The sequence below is a fragment of the Gadus macrocephalus genome, chromosome 9 (genome assembly GCF_031168955.1).
Source record: "Gadus macrocephalus chromosome 9, ASM3116895v1".
NCBI classification, from domain to species: Eukaryota; Metazoa; Chordata; class Actinopteri; order Gadiformes; family Gadidae; genus Gadus; species Gadus macrocephalus.
This window is the reverse complement of record NC_082390.1, coordinates 19,643,275-19,658,525: the sequence shown is the minus strand read 5'-3', so window position 1 is coordinate 19,658,525 and position 15,251 is coordinate 19,643,275. Positions and strand designations below refer to the sequence as shown.

At 47.6% G+C, this 15,251-nt stretch overlaps 1 protein-coding gene across 4 annotated transcripts; it reads left to right on the top strand.

Moving 5' to 3' along the window:
- The first annotated feature begins 528 nt into the window (after positions 1–528).
- hps5 (HPS5 biogenesis of lysosomal organelles complex 2 subunit 2) lies at positions 529–13,519 on the top strand. 4 transcript variants are annotated; one of them, XM_060061870.1, is made up of 23 exons: positions 529–687; positions 1,438–1,561; positions 1,679–1,789; positions 1,908–1,972; positions 2,175–2,367; positions 2,751–2,881; positions 3,731–3,949; positions 4,035–4,106; positions 4,202–4,290; positions 4,457–4,635; positions 4,944–5,111; positions 6,832–6,991; positions 7,643–7,745; positions 8,897–9,031; positions 9,224–9,283; positions 9,384–10,309; positions 10,394–10,514; positions 11,423–11,572; positions 11,716–11,835; positions 11,926–12,039; positions 12,227–12,333; positions 12,649–12,940; positions 13,109–13,519. In XM_060061870.1, exons 2-23 carry the CDS (start codon positions 1,454–1,456, stop codon positions 13,167–13,169), a joined length of 3,684 nt encoding a protein of 1,227 aa, XP_059917853.1. In that variant the 5' UTR covers positions 529–687; positions 1,438–1,453; the 3' UTR covers positions 13,170–13,519. The 4 variants fall into 4 exon arrangements, with proteins under 4 accessions (XP_059917853.1, XP_059917852.1, XP_059917850.1 ...); XM_060061869.1 differs by having other exon boundaries at positions 574–734; positions 4,944–5,102; XM_060061867.1 differs by having other exon boundaries at positions 574–734.
- Positions 13,520–15,251: the final 1,732 nt, after the last annotated feature.

The following is a 15,251-nucleotide window of genomic DNA, read 5'->3' as shown; positions in this document are numbered from 1 at the left end:
GCGACGGGAACCGAACCGTCCTCGACAGTCCGTGATCTTCAGCAGTGACCGGGGACTGGAGCTGAAGAGTGAAACCATTTAGAGCAGGGGTTGGCCACTTTCACTATCCATCAAAAGAGCCTTTTCTGATCCCTCCCACCAAATACAATGCATGAATGTCATGGCATGCGTTGAAGCCACAAAACCATTACTACCCATAAAATGAAGATAACGCTGCATCTAACATTTTAAATGTAGTTATACTACATATAAAATAACCAATAGCCTATAGTTTGTTGCATTATGAAATGTGTGGGTAAAGGATGTGACGTTTATTTTAGTTTATACATTAACTGAAACACTTAAAAGTTAGTTACTAAAAAACGTAATCACTTTATTTTGATATTTTTGTGTCACCCTATCACCTTGATCTCAAAAATAAGAGGTGTTCCCTTTGAAATAAAATTAGTTTTAATGAATAACAAAAAAAAAACAGCGGCAGCGTTGCCAGATTGCGCCAGATATCGCGCCCAACCTGGCAAATCTGGCTGCAGCGCACTGTAGCCAGGGTTGCCAGATTGGGTGCTATATCTGGCCCAATCTGGCAACACTGCCCAGCGGTGTGGTTGAGTTATAGTGTGTAAACGGAGCATGGCATCGGCCTGATGTAAAACAGTGTCCCAGGAGATCCATCCGTCATTCAACCTGGTGAGTTTACTGACCCACCCTTGGACGGACTGCGGATCAATGTCCAGGTTAGCCCACATGCTACCTCGTTAGCCTGCTATTCTACCAATCAACAGCATTACCAGCAACCCTTTTGAAGTCGATTCAAAGAACCGAGAGCTTGTTTGCAATCGGAAGCTCAGTGTGTCCAGGTCTAGTCGCTGTGGACTTGGTGTGTGGTTTGTAATTTGAGTGACATCTCGTCAACTTGTTGATAAAGCAGCGCTGCAGTCAGCTGACGGGTCTCGTGAGTCTAGTCTACACAATAAAAGTCCCCTACCAGTGGGTCGTTTAAGCTAACTTTATTAGAGTTTAGGTTGGTTCATCTTCTCTAGATGCATTCTGAAACGTTTCCTGAAATGCAAACAGGTTTTGAGTTTTTACAGTTCCTTGCGAGATTGGCGACAACTTGATTGATTGTCTCATGTAGGCCTGTTGTAAATTGGGCTATGTAGACAAATAATTATTCATTCAACAAACAGGCTTAATATTGGTTATTTAATGATATTTGTTAGTGTCCTCAAGTCAGCCAGTCTGAAGCAATGTTCAGTGGAACCATTTAAATTGGAAAGTGGATGGTCTCCAGTCATGTGATGCGACACAAGTTGCACTGGTGTCTTGGTATGATATTAAATGCAGTCGTGAGGCGAAATTAACAACATGTCCGAGAACCTTCGTCAACTCTTCAAAATATCATTTCCGGTTTTCCAATAATTGCCGATTGTGATTTAGAGGACTGCCCTTCACCATGCCTCCCGTCCCAGTGGTGCCTGAGGGCCAGAGTCATGTTCTGGCGGAGTTCGACTGCCTCGATCCGCTGCTTTCTGCCCTTCGCTTGGATTCTGGCAGATTGAAGGTAGGCCTTCGTCGTCGTCATAACAAATAACCTTACGCTTCATTCACAAAGGGCAGCTCATGTCAGTTATTTCCGGTTGGTTTTCATCTGTAAATGCTTTCCATGCCTCTCTTGCAGTGTACCTGCTTGGCAGTGTCCAAAAAGTGGCTGGGCTTAGGGACCTCTGCAGGAGGTCTGCACCTCATCCAGAGGGAAGGTTGGAAGCAGAGACTTATTCTAACCCACAAGGTGCTATACTTTTTTATTATTTACACCATTGGATGTTATGCAGATTTCATCTTTCTAGAAAACGACTGTATTGGTTTGAAACCGTTTACTCAGTGTTTGATTGCTTGCTGTGTTCCAGGAAGGGTCTATTATTCAGGTAGCATGTTGCCCCAGCGATGAAGACTTTATTGCCGTGGCAACAAGGTAAGAGAGATGCCATGAAATGATCCAATGAAGTTTATCCTTCTTTTAAATACATTCAGACGCTCTCATCAAACAGGTTAAAACAGTGGATTCAGACGCATTGACTTGAGGAGCAGGTTGAGGTGAAGCATCTTGCACAGTGGAGGTGGCCTGCCTTTCTCCCAGGAGTCCAGGGTAACGGGTTGTCTGTGCCGTGGTTCAGCCAGGGCCTGGTGGCCGTGTGGGAGCTGCAGCTGGAGCGCCGCGGCCGCCCCGAGAGGGTCAGCGTGTCCTGGGAGCACCGCGGCCAGCAGGTGACGGCGCTCTGCTGGGACAGCGGCTCCCCCCGCGTGTTCGCAGGAGACCAGGGGGGCAAGGTGTCCTTCCTGCGCGCCGGCTCCACCAAGCTGAGCAAGGTACCTGGTTTAATGCGAGATCAGTACAACACCAGAGCAATGCAACACCAGATCAATACAATAAGAGATCAACAATACCAGATCAATACAATACAGTAGACTAGTTAAATTCAATATCAGATCATTACAATACATAAAATAAATACAACACCAGCTCAATTCAATACCAGATCACTATAAATACCAGATCAATAAAATACCAGTTCAATACAATACCAGATCAATACAATAAAAGATCGATACAACGTCAGGGCGTAGGTCATAGTCGCTAAGACCGAAGAGGAACTGGGATGTTTTAGCACAGAAGAGGCTTATCGTGAATATAAAGCATACTTTTGTGATTTAATTGGATTAAAGAAAATAATAATAATTCTTAATTCTAGGCAGCGACCTTCGTGGTCTTCCCCGTTCAGACGGTCACGACGGTGGACTCCCGGGTGGTCCAGCTGGGCCACCAGGAGGGCCGTCTGCTGGTGTCCTCGCTGAGCCGCTGCTACCTCTGTGACACGGAGAGGTGCGTGGTCCGGGGGGCCGCCCCCTGTCTCGCCGAGGTCACCTTACTCTGAGCTCTGAACTTATATTTTAATTATGTTGGTCAGTTTTAAGTGTCCAAATTTGGATTAGCACTGGAGCACTTTAATTGTTTTATCCACTGTATGTAACTGTCCCATTTGTGTTTGTGTGTGTGTGTTGTCCTAACTGTGTGACGGAAGCCCACTTTTAAACTGCAACACAAGTTTACCTACGGGTACGAATAAAGTAACCTGAACCTGAACCTGAACCTGAACCTGCTCACACTAGTGGGCAGACTGGGGAGGGGATTTTTTTTGCTTTTTCGACTTTTCTCTTTGTTATCAGACTGATGTTTACATGTTTTACGTTTGCTAAATTAGAAAAATCTAATTCCGGGCCAGTGGGAGTATTTGCGCCCGCCGAGAACGCCCCTCAATAATTGCGTCAAACAGCTTGTTTGCGCTTAAACTTCACTTCCGTAATAATAGTGAGGCGTCAGTCTGTGCCCTGGGCGGTGCCGAAGTGCAGAAGTCGCGCCTCCCGGCTACCCGCAATGTTAACAACTGAATTGTGAATTTCCGACACATGCGCAAAGCGTTCGATCAATCACAGCAGTCTGGGTTACTCTGAAATGGGTTTTGCAGATATGAACAGTTAGAGAATAATAATAATAATTTCGAACATAAAGGCATGTAACCCTATTCGAGTTGTACCCCCAATTGCAATTATTAACTCTAAAAAAACGTGATATGGGATCTTTAAGGGGATCTTCAATGAAACTAAAGACCCAGACTCCGTACCTCCTTTTGTTCTCTGTTCTCTTAAGCAATGCTGTCTTTTGTGCGTTCAGGGAGAAGTTTTGGCGCATCGGAAACAAGGAGCGTGACGGGGAGTACGGCGCCTGCTTCTTCCCCCAGAGCCGCGGCCTGGCGGGGGGGCCGCCCCCGCTGCTGTACTGCGCCCGGCCCGGATCCCGCATCTGGGAGTCCAGCTTCAGCGGTGAAGTCCTGAGCACCCACCAGTTCAAACAGCTGCTGGCCTGCCCCCCGCTGCCCCTCATCAGCTACAGGTAGGAGCTCATACCCGTCTCTCTGTCAATTCTGTTTAAAGATCATAACCATAACAATTGGTTGTTGTTCTTTGCGACCCTGCAGAAGTGAACCCCAATACGTCCCAGCGCAGAGGAGCTCGCAGTCTATCGCCTTCTCAAAACTACTTTATTTAGGGTAAAGTGCCAGCATCATAATTCTTATGATTTGTCTGTGTCGTCATTTAGAAACGTTTCTAATAATTCAGAAAGGTTAAAGTGCGTACCTTGCAGAGATCAACACTTGCTGACCTGGACCGACTCGGCCATCTACATCTTCCGACCCCAGAGTGGCCAGGTGCTTCTGTGGAGTGAGATCAAAGGTAGCACTACTTTTGTCTCCCAACGCATCACTTTGTAAACGTCACTCAATCTGTAGGACTATGCATAAAATGTTAAATAGATCAATTTTTCTTTTTCATATATATATTTTTTTTGTCTGTCGTTTTCTAAAACGAACCGATGTCCCTGATCCGTTGGCCTCTCCAGGTGTGGTGGACATTGCGGTGCACCGCAGCGAGCTCTTCTGTCTCCACGGCAACGGGCAGATGTCCCACCTGTCCCTGGTGTCGGCGGAGCGCTGCGTGGAGCGGCTGCTCCGCAGGGACGCGTGGGTCCTGGCCGCCAGCGTCTGCTGCATGTTCCCCCACGCCCTGGTGCCCAGCAGGGTGAGGGGCGTCCGCCACAGAGGGCTCGGCCCGTGGATAGACCGATATCACTAGAGCGACGGAGAAGGCCATTAAATGTGTTTTAATAAAGTACATTGTATAATGACCAGGGTTAATCAGTCTGTGCAGCTTGGGTAGATGGAAACATTAAGAGATTTGACAAGCTCGATAAGCACGGAGATCAGTGGGTGAAAGATGTTGCACGACACGCAAAGTGTTGTCGATAAGATTCCGGCGTCAGGGGGTAGAAGTTGGATTTCAATTCACTAACGACGACTCCTCTCTCCACCGTCTCCGACGGTGTTCAGACCAGGAAGTTGGTCCCCATCGACCGCGTAGAGCACCTGAAGACCCAGCTTAGCCCCGCCTCCCACCCGGAGCTCATTCGTCAGCTGGACGAGGTCATTTCCAGGCTGGAGCCTCTGGACTCCGCCTCCAGCAGCCGCCGGAGCAGCATTTCCTCCCACGTGAGTTTGGTCAGTCAAGTTCTTTCTTTATTTTTTGGAGGTTTTGATTCCACTCTTAATGTTGTAAATGGCGTGTGATATTGTGGTCCCAGGCTGCTCTCTCCTGCTACAGGCTAACTGTAGTAATGTTAGCTTTGTAGTTGTTAATAGTTGTCCATAGTTGTCTGCTATGGGCCGTTCCTCGGGGGCTTTTTGTTTTGACCTGATGGTCACCACATTGTAAACTGGGATCTGATAGACCAGGAAGTAGCATCATGCCAATTGTCATTTGCATCTAAATCCTATCCCCAAAGATAATATGTTTATGACATTAGATAACTACTGCTATGAGGATGGCATGACTGGAACCCACCTAGCAGGCTGCATCTACGCTACGGCAGTAGCTCAGGAGGTATAGCGGGTTGACTGGTGACTGGAAGGTTGCTAGTTCGATCCCCGGCTCCTCCTAGAGTGTCGAGTTGTCCCTGGGCAAGACGCCTCACCCTGACTGCTCCTGACGAGCTGGCTGTTGCCCTACCTGGTTGACTCCGCCGTCCAGGGCCGGCCCTGACCAATTTGGCGCCCTAGGCAAGATTTTTGCTGGGGCCCCCTACCCCTTTTGGATCGCCCAGTAAATTTGACTACCAATGTTCATACACTCAGAGAAGCTGCAAAGCTTTGTCTTTGAGACTCTTTTATTTTAGATAGAAAATTAAACACACAAAACGTATTACAAACCAAGTAACAAGCAATGAATCATAAATACAATATAAATAAGGTCTGCACAAAATACAGCAGACGTTAGAACATTTAATAATTAAACAATTTGCAGTAAAAAAAAGTCTTGCAAAACAAGTGACAATGAATCACTCATACAATAAGGTATGCACAAAATACTGCAAATAAATGCATTATGTTTACTAAAGGCATTCATAAGCAAAATAATAGATATGAGGTCAGATTCAAATAATTGTAAATACAATTAAATGTAGTATGGTTTTTCTAGTTTGGTTCTAACCAGTCATTAAGCAAGCACTCAAGTGAAGTTTAAAAAAATTACAATAATATATTATTACATGAAAGATATGGGAAATGTAAGATATGCAAACCACAAACTATCATCCAAATCAGCTTGAACATAAACACTGCTCCAACAATGTTTACTACAATGCATTGGATAATTGAAGGATAATACCCCCGTTTTACTGTGGGTTACAAACTGTTATGGACCTATGTACATAGCTGACATGTTTTGATTTTCATTGAAGCGTGGGGGTTTGGATTGAGCAGCGGACCAGCTAGGTAAAGAACTGCCTTTTCTTTTTTTTAAAACAAAGCCTGAATGACTAGTTAACTCCAGTTAAGTTGTTTACACGTTGCTTGTAGCCAACTCGCCCCTCCCAACCTCCTGATTCAGGTAGAGTCTATGGTATGTTGTCTAATATTTATTTCAACATAACTACTGGTACTAAGTAATATAAACATTGAGTTAAAGTTAAATGAATATAGTATGCAAAAAAACAAAACAAAAAAATATTTTTTTTTTTGGCGCCCCCTGCGGTTGGATGCACCCTTAGCATTCGCCCATACTGCCTATGCCCAGGGCCGGGCCTGCCGCCGTCGGTGTGTGAATGTGTGAATTAATGGGTTTTAAGTCGCTTTGGATAAAAGCGTCAGCAAAGTCCCCTAAATGTGAATGTAAATGCATCAGCATTGACCTTTTCCTTGTGTGTTCTTGATGATTCTGCAGGAGAGCTTCAACGTGTTGGACTGTGGCATCTACCGGGTGATCAGCCGCCGAGGCAGCCAATCCGAGGAGGAGACGGGCTCCTTCATCAACCAATCGGCGTCAGAGGAGGACAGGCTGAAGGAGTTTGCGTTCGGCCCGGAGGAGGACCAGGGGGAGCAGGGTAAACATCGCGCTATCCTCGGTTTGATTTCTCTGAGACGGAAGGAAATGCCTGTTAATAACTTCCCCTTGATGAATCATTTCATCAAACAGGATCATCTTAGCACATGAAGATCGTATTTCTTTCCTTAATAATAACTATAGTTGTAGTAGTAGTAGTAATAATAATATTGTGAAAGACTATTGGTAAAACGGAAGTACATTTTTCCATGTTTCATGGAGTCCTGCTGTGACCCCTCGCTCAGGTTTCTGTTGGTGTGGGTTTTCCAAACTGCCTAAAGATCAAATACTCATTTATACTAATGTGACTGAATGGATTCATTTCCTCAAACCTTTATTTATTCCATTATTTATTATCGAATATTCATTGGCTACAACCTGCCCATCTTCCTGATAATTAGTGGCGTTTTTTGTCATATCTGATCACCTTTTTAATATGAATCTTTATCTGCTCCATCCTATTCCGCACACACCACGTTTGTCTTTTGTTGTGGGATTCCGTTTTTTTCCATTTCTCTTTTTCAATATATGATTTGACGTTGTCTACGTAGCGGTGCTTGGCCCTCTGGCTCCACCTGCCTGCATGATCCCTCCAGTCCTCCATCCATTCCCTCTGTCCTCTGCTCTGCCTCTGGCCTTCACCCCCCCCCAGAAGCCCAGGGACCAGAGGCCGAGCGCCCCGAGGCCGGCCTGCCCTTCCACCTCAACCTCCCCTTCCGGCCCAATCGCATCGCCCTGCAGGCCGTCAAAGACAGGTGTGTGTGTGTGTGTGTGTGTGTGTGTGTGTGTGTGTGTGTGTGTGTGTGTGTGTGTGTGTGTGTGTGTGTGTGTGAGTGAGAGACAGTGGTTCCCAACCTTCCCCCACACCCCCAATAACCATACATTTCTATTTTTTGGTCCCTTTTTATCTAATAAATGTTTTATTTTCGAAGCTTACAGTGCATGGTATTAATAGGCCTACATTCATTAATGTGAACCTTGGGCTTACATACCCACAGCCAGGGAATGTCAGGTGTAATATGAATGACAGCCGGTCTAAAGTCTGGCTGCAGTCTGTTGCGTGCTTTTGTTTTGATGGCGACAAGCGCGCTGAATGGCAATAATGCATTTGCGAATTGATGGTACTGACCTGTCGCTAAGCTCCGCCCTTAAACCCAGTTCAGGCCAAAGATTCGCCTCGCAACGACTTGCAACATGCGACTCCATGCGATGAAACGGGCTGCGACGTTCTAAAAACTGGGCAGTTCACACTGCTGCACCGGGCGGCGACGTCATGTGGTTTCCCTAGCAACTATGAACGCTCTGGCACAGCTGAGAGCCGCAACAGCATCACGCTAAAAAGTAGCCTAATTTAGGTTTGCGATTAGGTTGCTTAAGCTAGTAGCCTGGGTAGAGGTGTTGATGCTGCGCTGTCTCCACAGAGACAACTTGGCGACATCATCATGAGCAGTTCTAACTGGAGGGAAAGTGAAATCGCGAGCTGCTGATCATGTGAGAGAAGATGATGCAGTCGCATTAAACAAAGACGTTGAAAGATGGTGATCTAAAATAGTTCTTTCAAGCTCGGATGAGCTGTTATATGGTCAGGCACGGGCCCACTGCTGCTGCATTTGCTACATTCTGAAATTGCGGCACTCGTCATTTTGCCTCTAGCTGTCAGAGGCTTCACCCCCCCCCCCTTGGCTCTCTGGCGCGCCCCCCAGGTAGGGAACCACTGGTGTAGAAGCACTTTTAGGCCCTTGTTTTAAACACAAATGGCTCTAAGGATGTGTGAAGATGTTGGCATTTCTAAGTTAACTATTCTGATCTTCTGGGTTTTGTATATAAAATATATAAACCCAGACAATAATGGCTCCATCATAAGGTCCAAAAAGAACCAATTCATTAAATGTTTTCTTTATTTCAGTGTCTCTAGTTTTGTTAAGAAGACAACGGAGAAGATTAACACTCTCCAGATGAACACAGACCTTTGGCAGCGCTCTGAGGCCCAGCTTGAAGTGTTAGTGGCTACATCGCCGTCTTCAGAAGACATGGACCATGAGTGAGTACCTCATGAGTCAGACTTCTGCCCTGACAGCAAACCAGCAGTTTGATGTCAAACTCATTAGTTTTCATGCTTTCAGGAAGTGAAGCATCGAGCGTTTCGCTGTCACGTCCTCTCTCTGTGAACAGTAGAATAAATAATGACCTCCACACTAATGACCTCACTGCTCTTTTTAAACGCGCTGCCCAGAGTTTGTACCGAGACGGAGAATGAACTGCAGGAACTCCGAGCAGCAACGGAGCGGGCCACGTAAGGACACGGCAACGCAGTTCTCAAGAGGATGAATGTGACGTTTCATCATCAGAATTGTAGGATCTTTTTTTTTTTTATTGATTCATACCAACCTCAGCCTTCAGATCCAGGACCCCTTCGTGCTGATGGACCCCGCCGCCCTGGGGGCCGTCCTGCGGGAGTGGCTGCAGGTGCTGGAGCGAGTGCTGGGCGTGGAACAGCCGGGCTCCACCAGTGAGGACGGGCCGCTGAAGGAGGTCCGGACCAGGGAGGAGCGGTCGAAGCCCCAGAGCCTGGAGCAGCAGCAGCAGCAGCAGGGGGAGCCGCCTCTGTGCTCCTCCTCATGGGAGCCCATCGGGCCCGAGACAGGCGAGCAGCCACCACCCCCCGAGGAGGAGAATCAGGGTCGGGGCCTAGAGCCCGAGTCCGGCGTGGATCCAGAGTCCACTGAGGATGAGGAGGAGGAGAATGCCGGAGAGCGTCAGGAACGCTGCCAGAGCAGCCCGGTGCCCGCCGGAGGGCAGACCGCCGGAGGGGAGACCGCCGGAGGGCAGACCGCCGGAGGGGAGACCGCCGGAGGGCAGACCGCCGGAGGGCAGACCGCCGGAGGGGGGCCCGCCGGAGGGCAGACCGCCGGAGGGGGGCCCGCCGGAGGGGGGCCCGCCGGAGGGGGGCCCGCCGGAGGGGGGCCCGCCGGAGGGCAGACCGCCGGAGGGCAGACCGCCGGAGGGGAGACGGCCGGAGGGGAGACGGCCGGAGGGGAGACGGCCGGAGGGGGCGAGCCCGTCCGACCCGAGCCCGTCCGAGTGCAGCCCCCGACGCCCCTCCCCTCGGACCTGCTGGGAGACCTCACTCCGCTGGCCACCCTCTACCTGGAGATGAGCTGCTTCAGGGGGCAGGGGGAGGAGCCAGGGGTCCTGAGTGCCGCCGGCTTCCTGCGGCGCTACTTCTTTCTGCTGGACGCGGAGCGCGTGCGGCGCGCGTGTCTGCTCTGCCACGCGGAGCGGCCCGAGATGCAGAGCTCCTTCATCGAGGCCGTGCAGGGTGAGGGGAAGTACCCAATGCTTGGAGCGCTGCGGTTAGTGGACAGAACAAGAAGACCAACGCTGTCTCCCTCTGCCTCCACAGAGCTGACCCGCTCCAGTAAGGTGGTGGAGGTCATCCAGAAGGGGGACCTGCTGAAGTCACTGCGAGGCCTGAGGGAGCTGCAGCCCTGGTCCGCCCCTGAGCTCCTGGCTCACACACACAGGTCTGCCCCCCCCCCCCCCCCCGGCCTCTAGCCCCCAGCCAGTGTTCATTTTGTTAACGAAAAATGTTCGTCAATTACCTTTTTTCCATGACGAAGACGAGACATTGGCGAGCTAAAAATAGATCCATAGCAACCGATTTTCGGTTCTACACAAACCAAATTGACAAGGGGAAATCCAATGCCACACAAACCTTTTATAGAAAAGGAATGATTTTTTTTGCAAATTGATTAGCGAGTTTGCTTTACCAATGATGTAAGTAATATTGAGAATAGATTGTCTTCATCTAAACATTCCACAATGTCTTGTTTTTTAAAAAATGTATGATGACTATATGCTCTGTAAGGTGACCTTGGGTGTCTTGAAAGGCGCCTCTAAATTAAATGTATTATTATTATTATTATTATTATTATTAAACTAACGTTTACAAACTTTTCCTTTGAATACCCCGGAAAATCCGGTTGCCAGGACAACGTGACGTTTTCACTTTAGTACTCTATTTGACTGGAACTTCTTAGCAGGTGTCCATATATCAGGGGTTGAATATGTTTAAAAAGAGAAAATATTTTGACTAAAATGTAAGGGCTTTTAGTCGACTAAAACTAGACTAAAAGTACGAAGGAAAACAATGACTAAAATGTGACAAACTAATTTTCGTCTAAAGATTAAGACTAAATCTAAAATAGCTGACAAAATTAACACTGCGGGCCCCGGCCCCTCCCCCCGCGTCCCTGCCTCTTAGTTCAGATCTTGTAGATGAATGTGTTGCACGTGTATAAGGGAGTTTAACATATTGGTACTCCTCAGATTCATGTCATTAAGAAGCAGAATATAGAATTGTAGTCTCTAGACACAGGGACTTCCGTCCAGTCCCCTCCTGCCAACCCTCTCTGTGTCCCCCTGTGTCCAGGTTGTATGAGAGGCATGGCGAGGCGGCTGTGCGCTCCTTCTCCCAGTTCCACCCCGCGGTGACGCCCGCTGACGTCGCGCTCATGGCCCAGCCGCCTCACTTCCTGGCCTACCTGGACAACCTGGTGCAGTCGCACGCCGAGGAACAAAGGTTCTGCGCTTTGAAGTTCCATCGCCCTCCTCTCTTTAAACATATTTTGGTTGTAGTTTTTGATCTTAACAAGCTTTTCTTACTTTTTCGATTTTATAAATAATATAAAGTGTCTGTTTTTCTTTTTACTCATTTTTTTGTAGATTATCCTTTTTGGGCTCCCTCCTCCAATCAGAATCTCTGAGACAGGATTGGTTGGAGCTTGGTCTTTCCCATGATGCCCCTCAACCCTCCGACACCCTCACCGCGGACGGCCAGCCCAGGTGTCTCTCGTCTCCCTTCCGTTGTTATCACAAGGTCCATTTTGAAAACCCTATTCCCAAAGTAACCTCAATGTTCGTCCTCGACCCTAGGTGGCATTCCCATTTCTTCAGCTGGGGCTACGGGCGACTCCTCTCTCTGCTCATACAGCTTCCTGCCGACCTGTCCTCCAAGGAGACGATGGCGGAGACCTGTCGGTGCCGGGGGTACCAGAAACATTACAGAGCGTTTAATACCAACGATAATCATAACAGGGATGGACTGAACTGACCACCGACAGGGGGGGCGGTTCTGCAGCCCACCTCTGATGGGATATCAATTGCATTGCGGTGTCCAGCAGTTGTGTGAGTACGACGTGTGTTCGACCTGTGGTTACGTTGTGGCCCTCTGCAGATACTGGACTGGCTTCCTGTACTTGTGCTGTGAGCTGCAGCGACGCACGGAGGCCTTCTCCACCATCTGCAGGCTGGATGATATGAGCCTGCTGGAGGATCCACAAGGTTAGTAACGGCCTTCCATGATCCGTCTCGCATGACTCAATGAAGCAAGCAAAACCTTTAATCTATTCAAGGGAAGGCAGCGGGGCACACTTGATAATGAGTCCTGTGTCACCTCTCAACGTGTCCTTCCCCCTAAATAAGTAAAAGGTTTAGGATGCTTGATAGAATCATGTGAAACCAACTGAAAGATACAATACAACAGTGTGGTGCTGGTTTCTAGTGTGTGTGTCAGGGCTGCAGTCTGCAGGCGAGATCCGCAAGCCTCCTTTAGCAAGAGGCCTCCTGACTTCTAAAAGAGTGCGTCTCTCTCCTCAGTGGTACCGCAGACCGTCCAGGAGTGGAAGGTACTCATCCAGCTGTCTCAGCAGTGCAGCACTGAGCCAGAGCCCGCCCCCCCCACCCCCAACGGGACGGCCACGCTCGTCAACGGGTCGGCGGAGGGGCGCCGGCGCCAGGTGACCCCGGAGAACCTGACCCTGAGGCTGGCCCAGAGCGTGGGGCCGGATCGGGCGCTGGAGGTCCTGGAGGGCTGCGGCCTGCCGCTGGCCCTGAGCCCCCACTCGGCACTGGTGTGCGAGCTGCTGAGGGTGGCGGAGAAGAGACAGAGGTGAGGAGCGCCTTCCGAACCCCACTCGGAGCAGAGGAACCTCCAGAACAACATGCAATAGGCATGAACCTCGGTGCACACGCTCCATTCTTCATCAAGATGCAACCCGTATGGTCAGACCGTTTAGACTTGCATAAGTATGTTTTTTTTTTGTGTGTTTTGTTCCAGAGCCACAATCCAGACCATGCTGGAGCGCTGTGACCGCTTCCTGTGGTCCCAGCATGCCTAACTCCGCCCCCCCCCCAGCCCCCCCCCGTTGGAGCCCGAGCCGCCAGCTAAGCCAGAGCATCATGTATCCGGGGAGCTGTGGTCCCACCTGCTGTTATAAACTGTGACCTAACCTCATAATATGAGCATGCACAAGAGTTTATCAAACTGTATCATATTAATATAATACACACGCCGACAGTATTATTGGTCATCTTGCATAATTTTTTTTGTAGATGTAAGAGTGTTTAACATGCTGAGCTCCTTCAGGCTAATGCTTGTAACTTCTTTCATATGAAGGCAGGAAGAATGTTTGCTTTTATTTATATATTTCTCAAATGACCAATTTAATAAAGATTATAATTTAATGTATTAAGCAGGCGCGTCGTTAGACCTGGGCATTCGGGGCTATAGCCCCGGATCTTTTGGGATCAGCCCCGGATCTCTGCCGTAAAAAATAAATAATAATAATGTACATATATATATATATATATATATATATATATATATATATATATATATATATATATATATATATATATATATAGCTGCTTTCATACACGTAAGTACTGGCTGCTCTTCTGAATATATGCTGCATCGTTGCAGCAACATTGAAGACGATCGCGTTGACTTCTGCGGTCTGTTCTGCCTCCATGCTGTCTGCGTCAAACCAAAACAAACCTGAGTGACAGCGGCCGCACTTATCCCGCCTTCTGCAAATGTACGTAATATCCCTCCCCTTGCAATGCCGGCGCTGGCACTGGCCGCGTGAGCAAGATGTTATTCAAACAAAAATACATCAATCATTGTTTTATTCTTTAATTACACAATTTCTTTCATTCTTATAAATAAAAAAATATAAATACATATATAAATCTAGCCAACTTGTCAATCAAAATTAGTCTTGTCTTGTCTCTCTAGTGGTTGTTCATTCTAAAACACTACAATCTTTTGAGAAGCAAATGGTTGCAGCCTCTATAGGCTTACTGTGACGCTGATGTGAGTACTGTATGCATGCAATACTACTACTCATAGTAATAATCAGAGAGGGTTGAGAAACAGTGGGTTGACAATCCATTCTGGTACCTCATTTTGAAAATCCCCTAAAAAGAAACTTCACATAGGACTGTCTTTCAATTTTTAATACATTGCTTTGGAGGTTTTCAATCTAACATCCCACTGGTTTGATTTTACCTAAGAGAAAAATGTTTATTTTTTAAAGCATCCAAAGCAGCCATAATAATGAGATTATGAGACAATGAGAATGAAGCGGCAACAGTGTGACTGTACAGAGTGAGAGAGATGGCTTCAATGGATGACCAGGGATTGGTGGTGGCGTTACCCAGGAAGGGCGGCTGTAGTTAACTGCAAGCAACAGAACATGAATAGTGAAGTGGAGGAAGGAGTCGAAATGAGACTTCATTAACAGATTCATGTACAGCTCAGATTTATATGGAGATAAGCTTCTTAAACAACTTGCATACAGCATAAGCAAGTAACAGAAACAGATTATTTTTTCATTATTTAAATCTACATCCTGGTTACACGTCGCGCGATAGCGCATATCATTTCATGCAAGCGAGTGTTTACTTCCTGGTTACAGGTCGCGCGATAGCACATATCATCTCATGCGATCTTAAAGAGAACTTGACGTGAACAGTTTAGGAATGCATATTCCGGGAAAACATTAGAACTCTGAAATGCTGACTAAATATAAAGCATGTTTTTATCTGTAACATTAAACCTACACTGAAAATAAGTAATAACTTAAAAATGAAACATAAAAGCAGACCACTACTTACTTGCCGTTGCCTGGCTGGGGGAGAAAGGTCCGTCGGAGCAGCGATGGGTTCTTGACATCGGGTAGGTGCACGCAGGCTATATAGGCTATTCTAATGTCTTATTTTTGCCCTGGCGCTCGGCATAGGCGACCTATGTGTTGGGGGCGCCCTTAATTCATTAATCGATACATTAATTAATTAATTAATTAATTAATTAATTAATTAAGATACCGTAGCACGCAGGAGTCAGGACGGTGCTCCCCCCGGGCTAAAGCCCCGGATGTTTTCAATTGCTAACGACGCGCCTGGTATTAAGTGAAGAC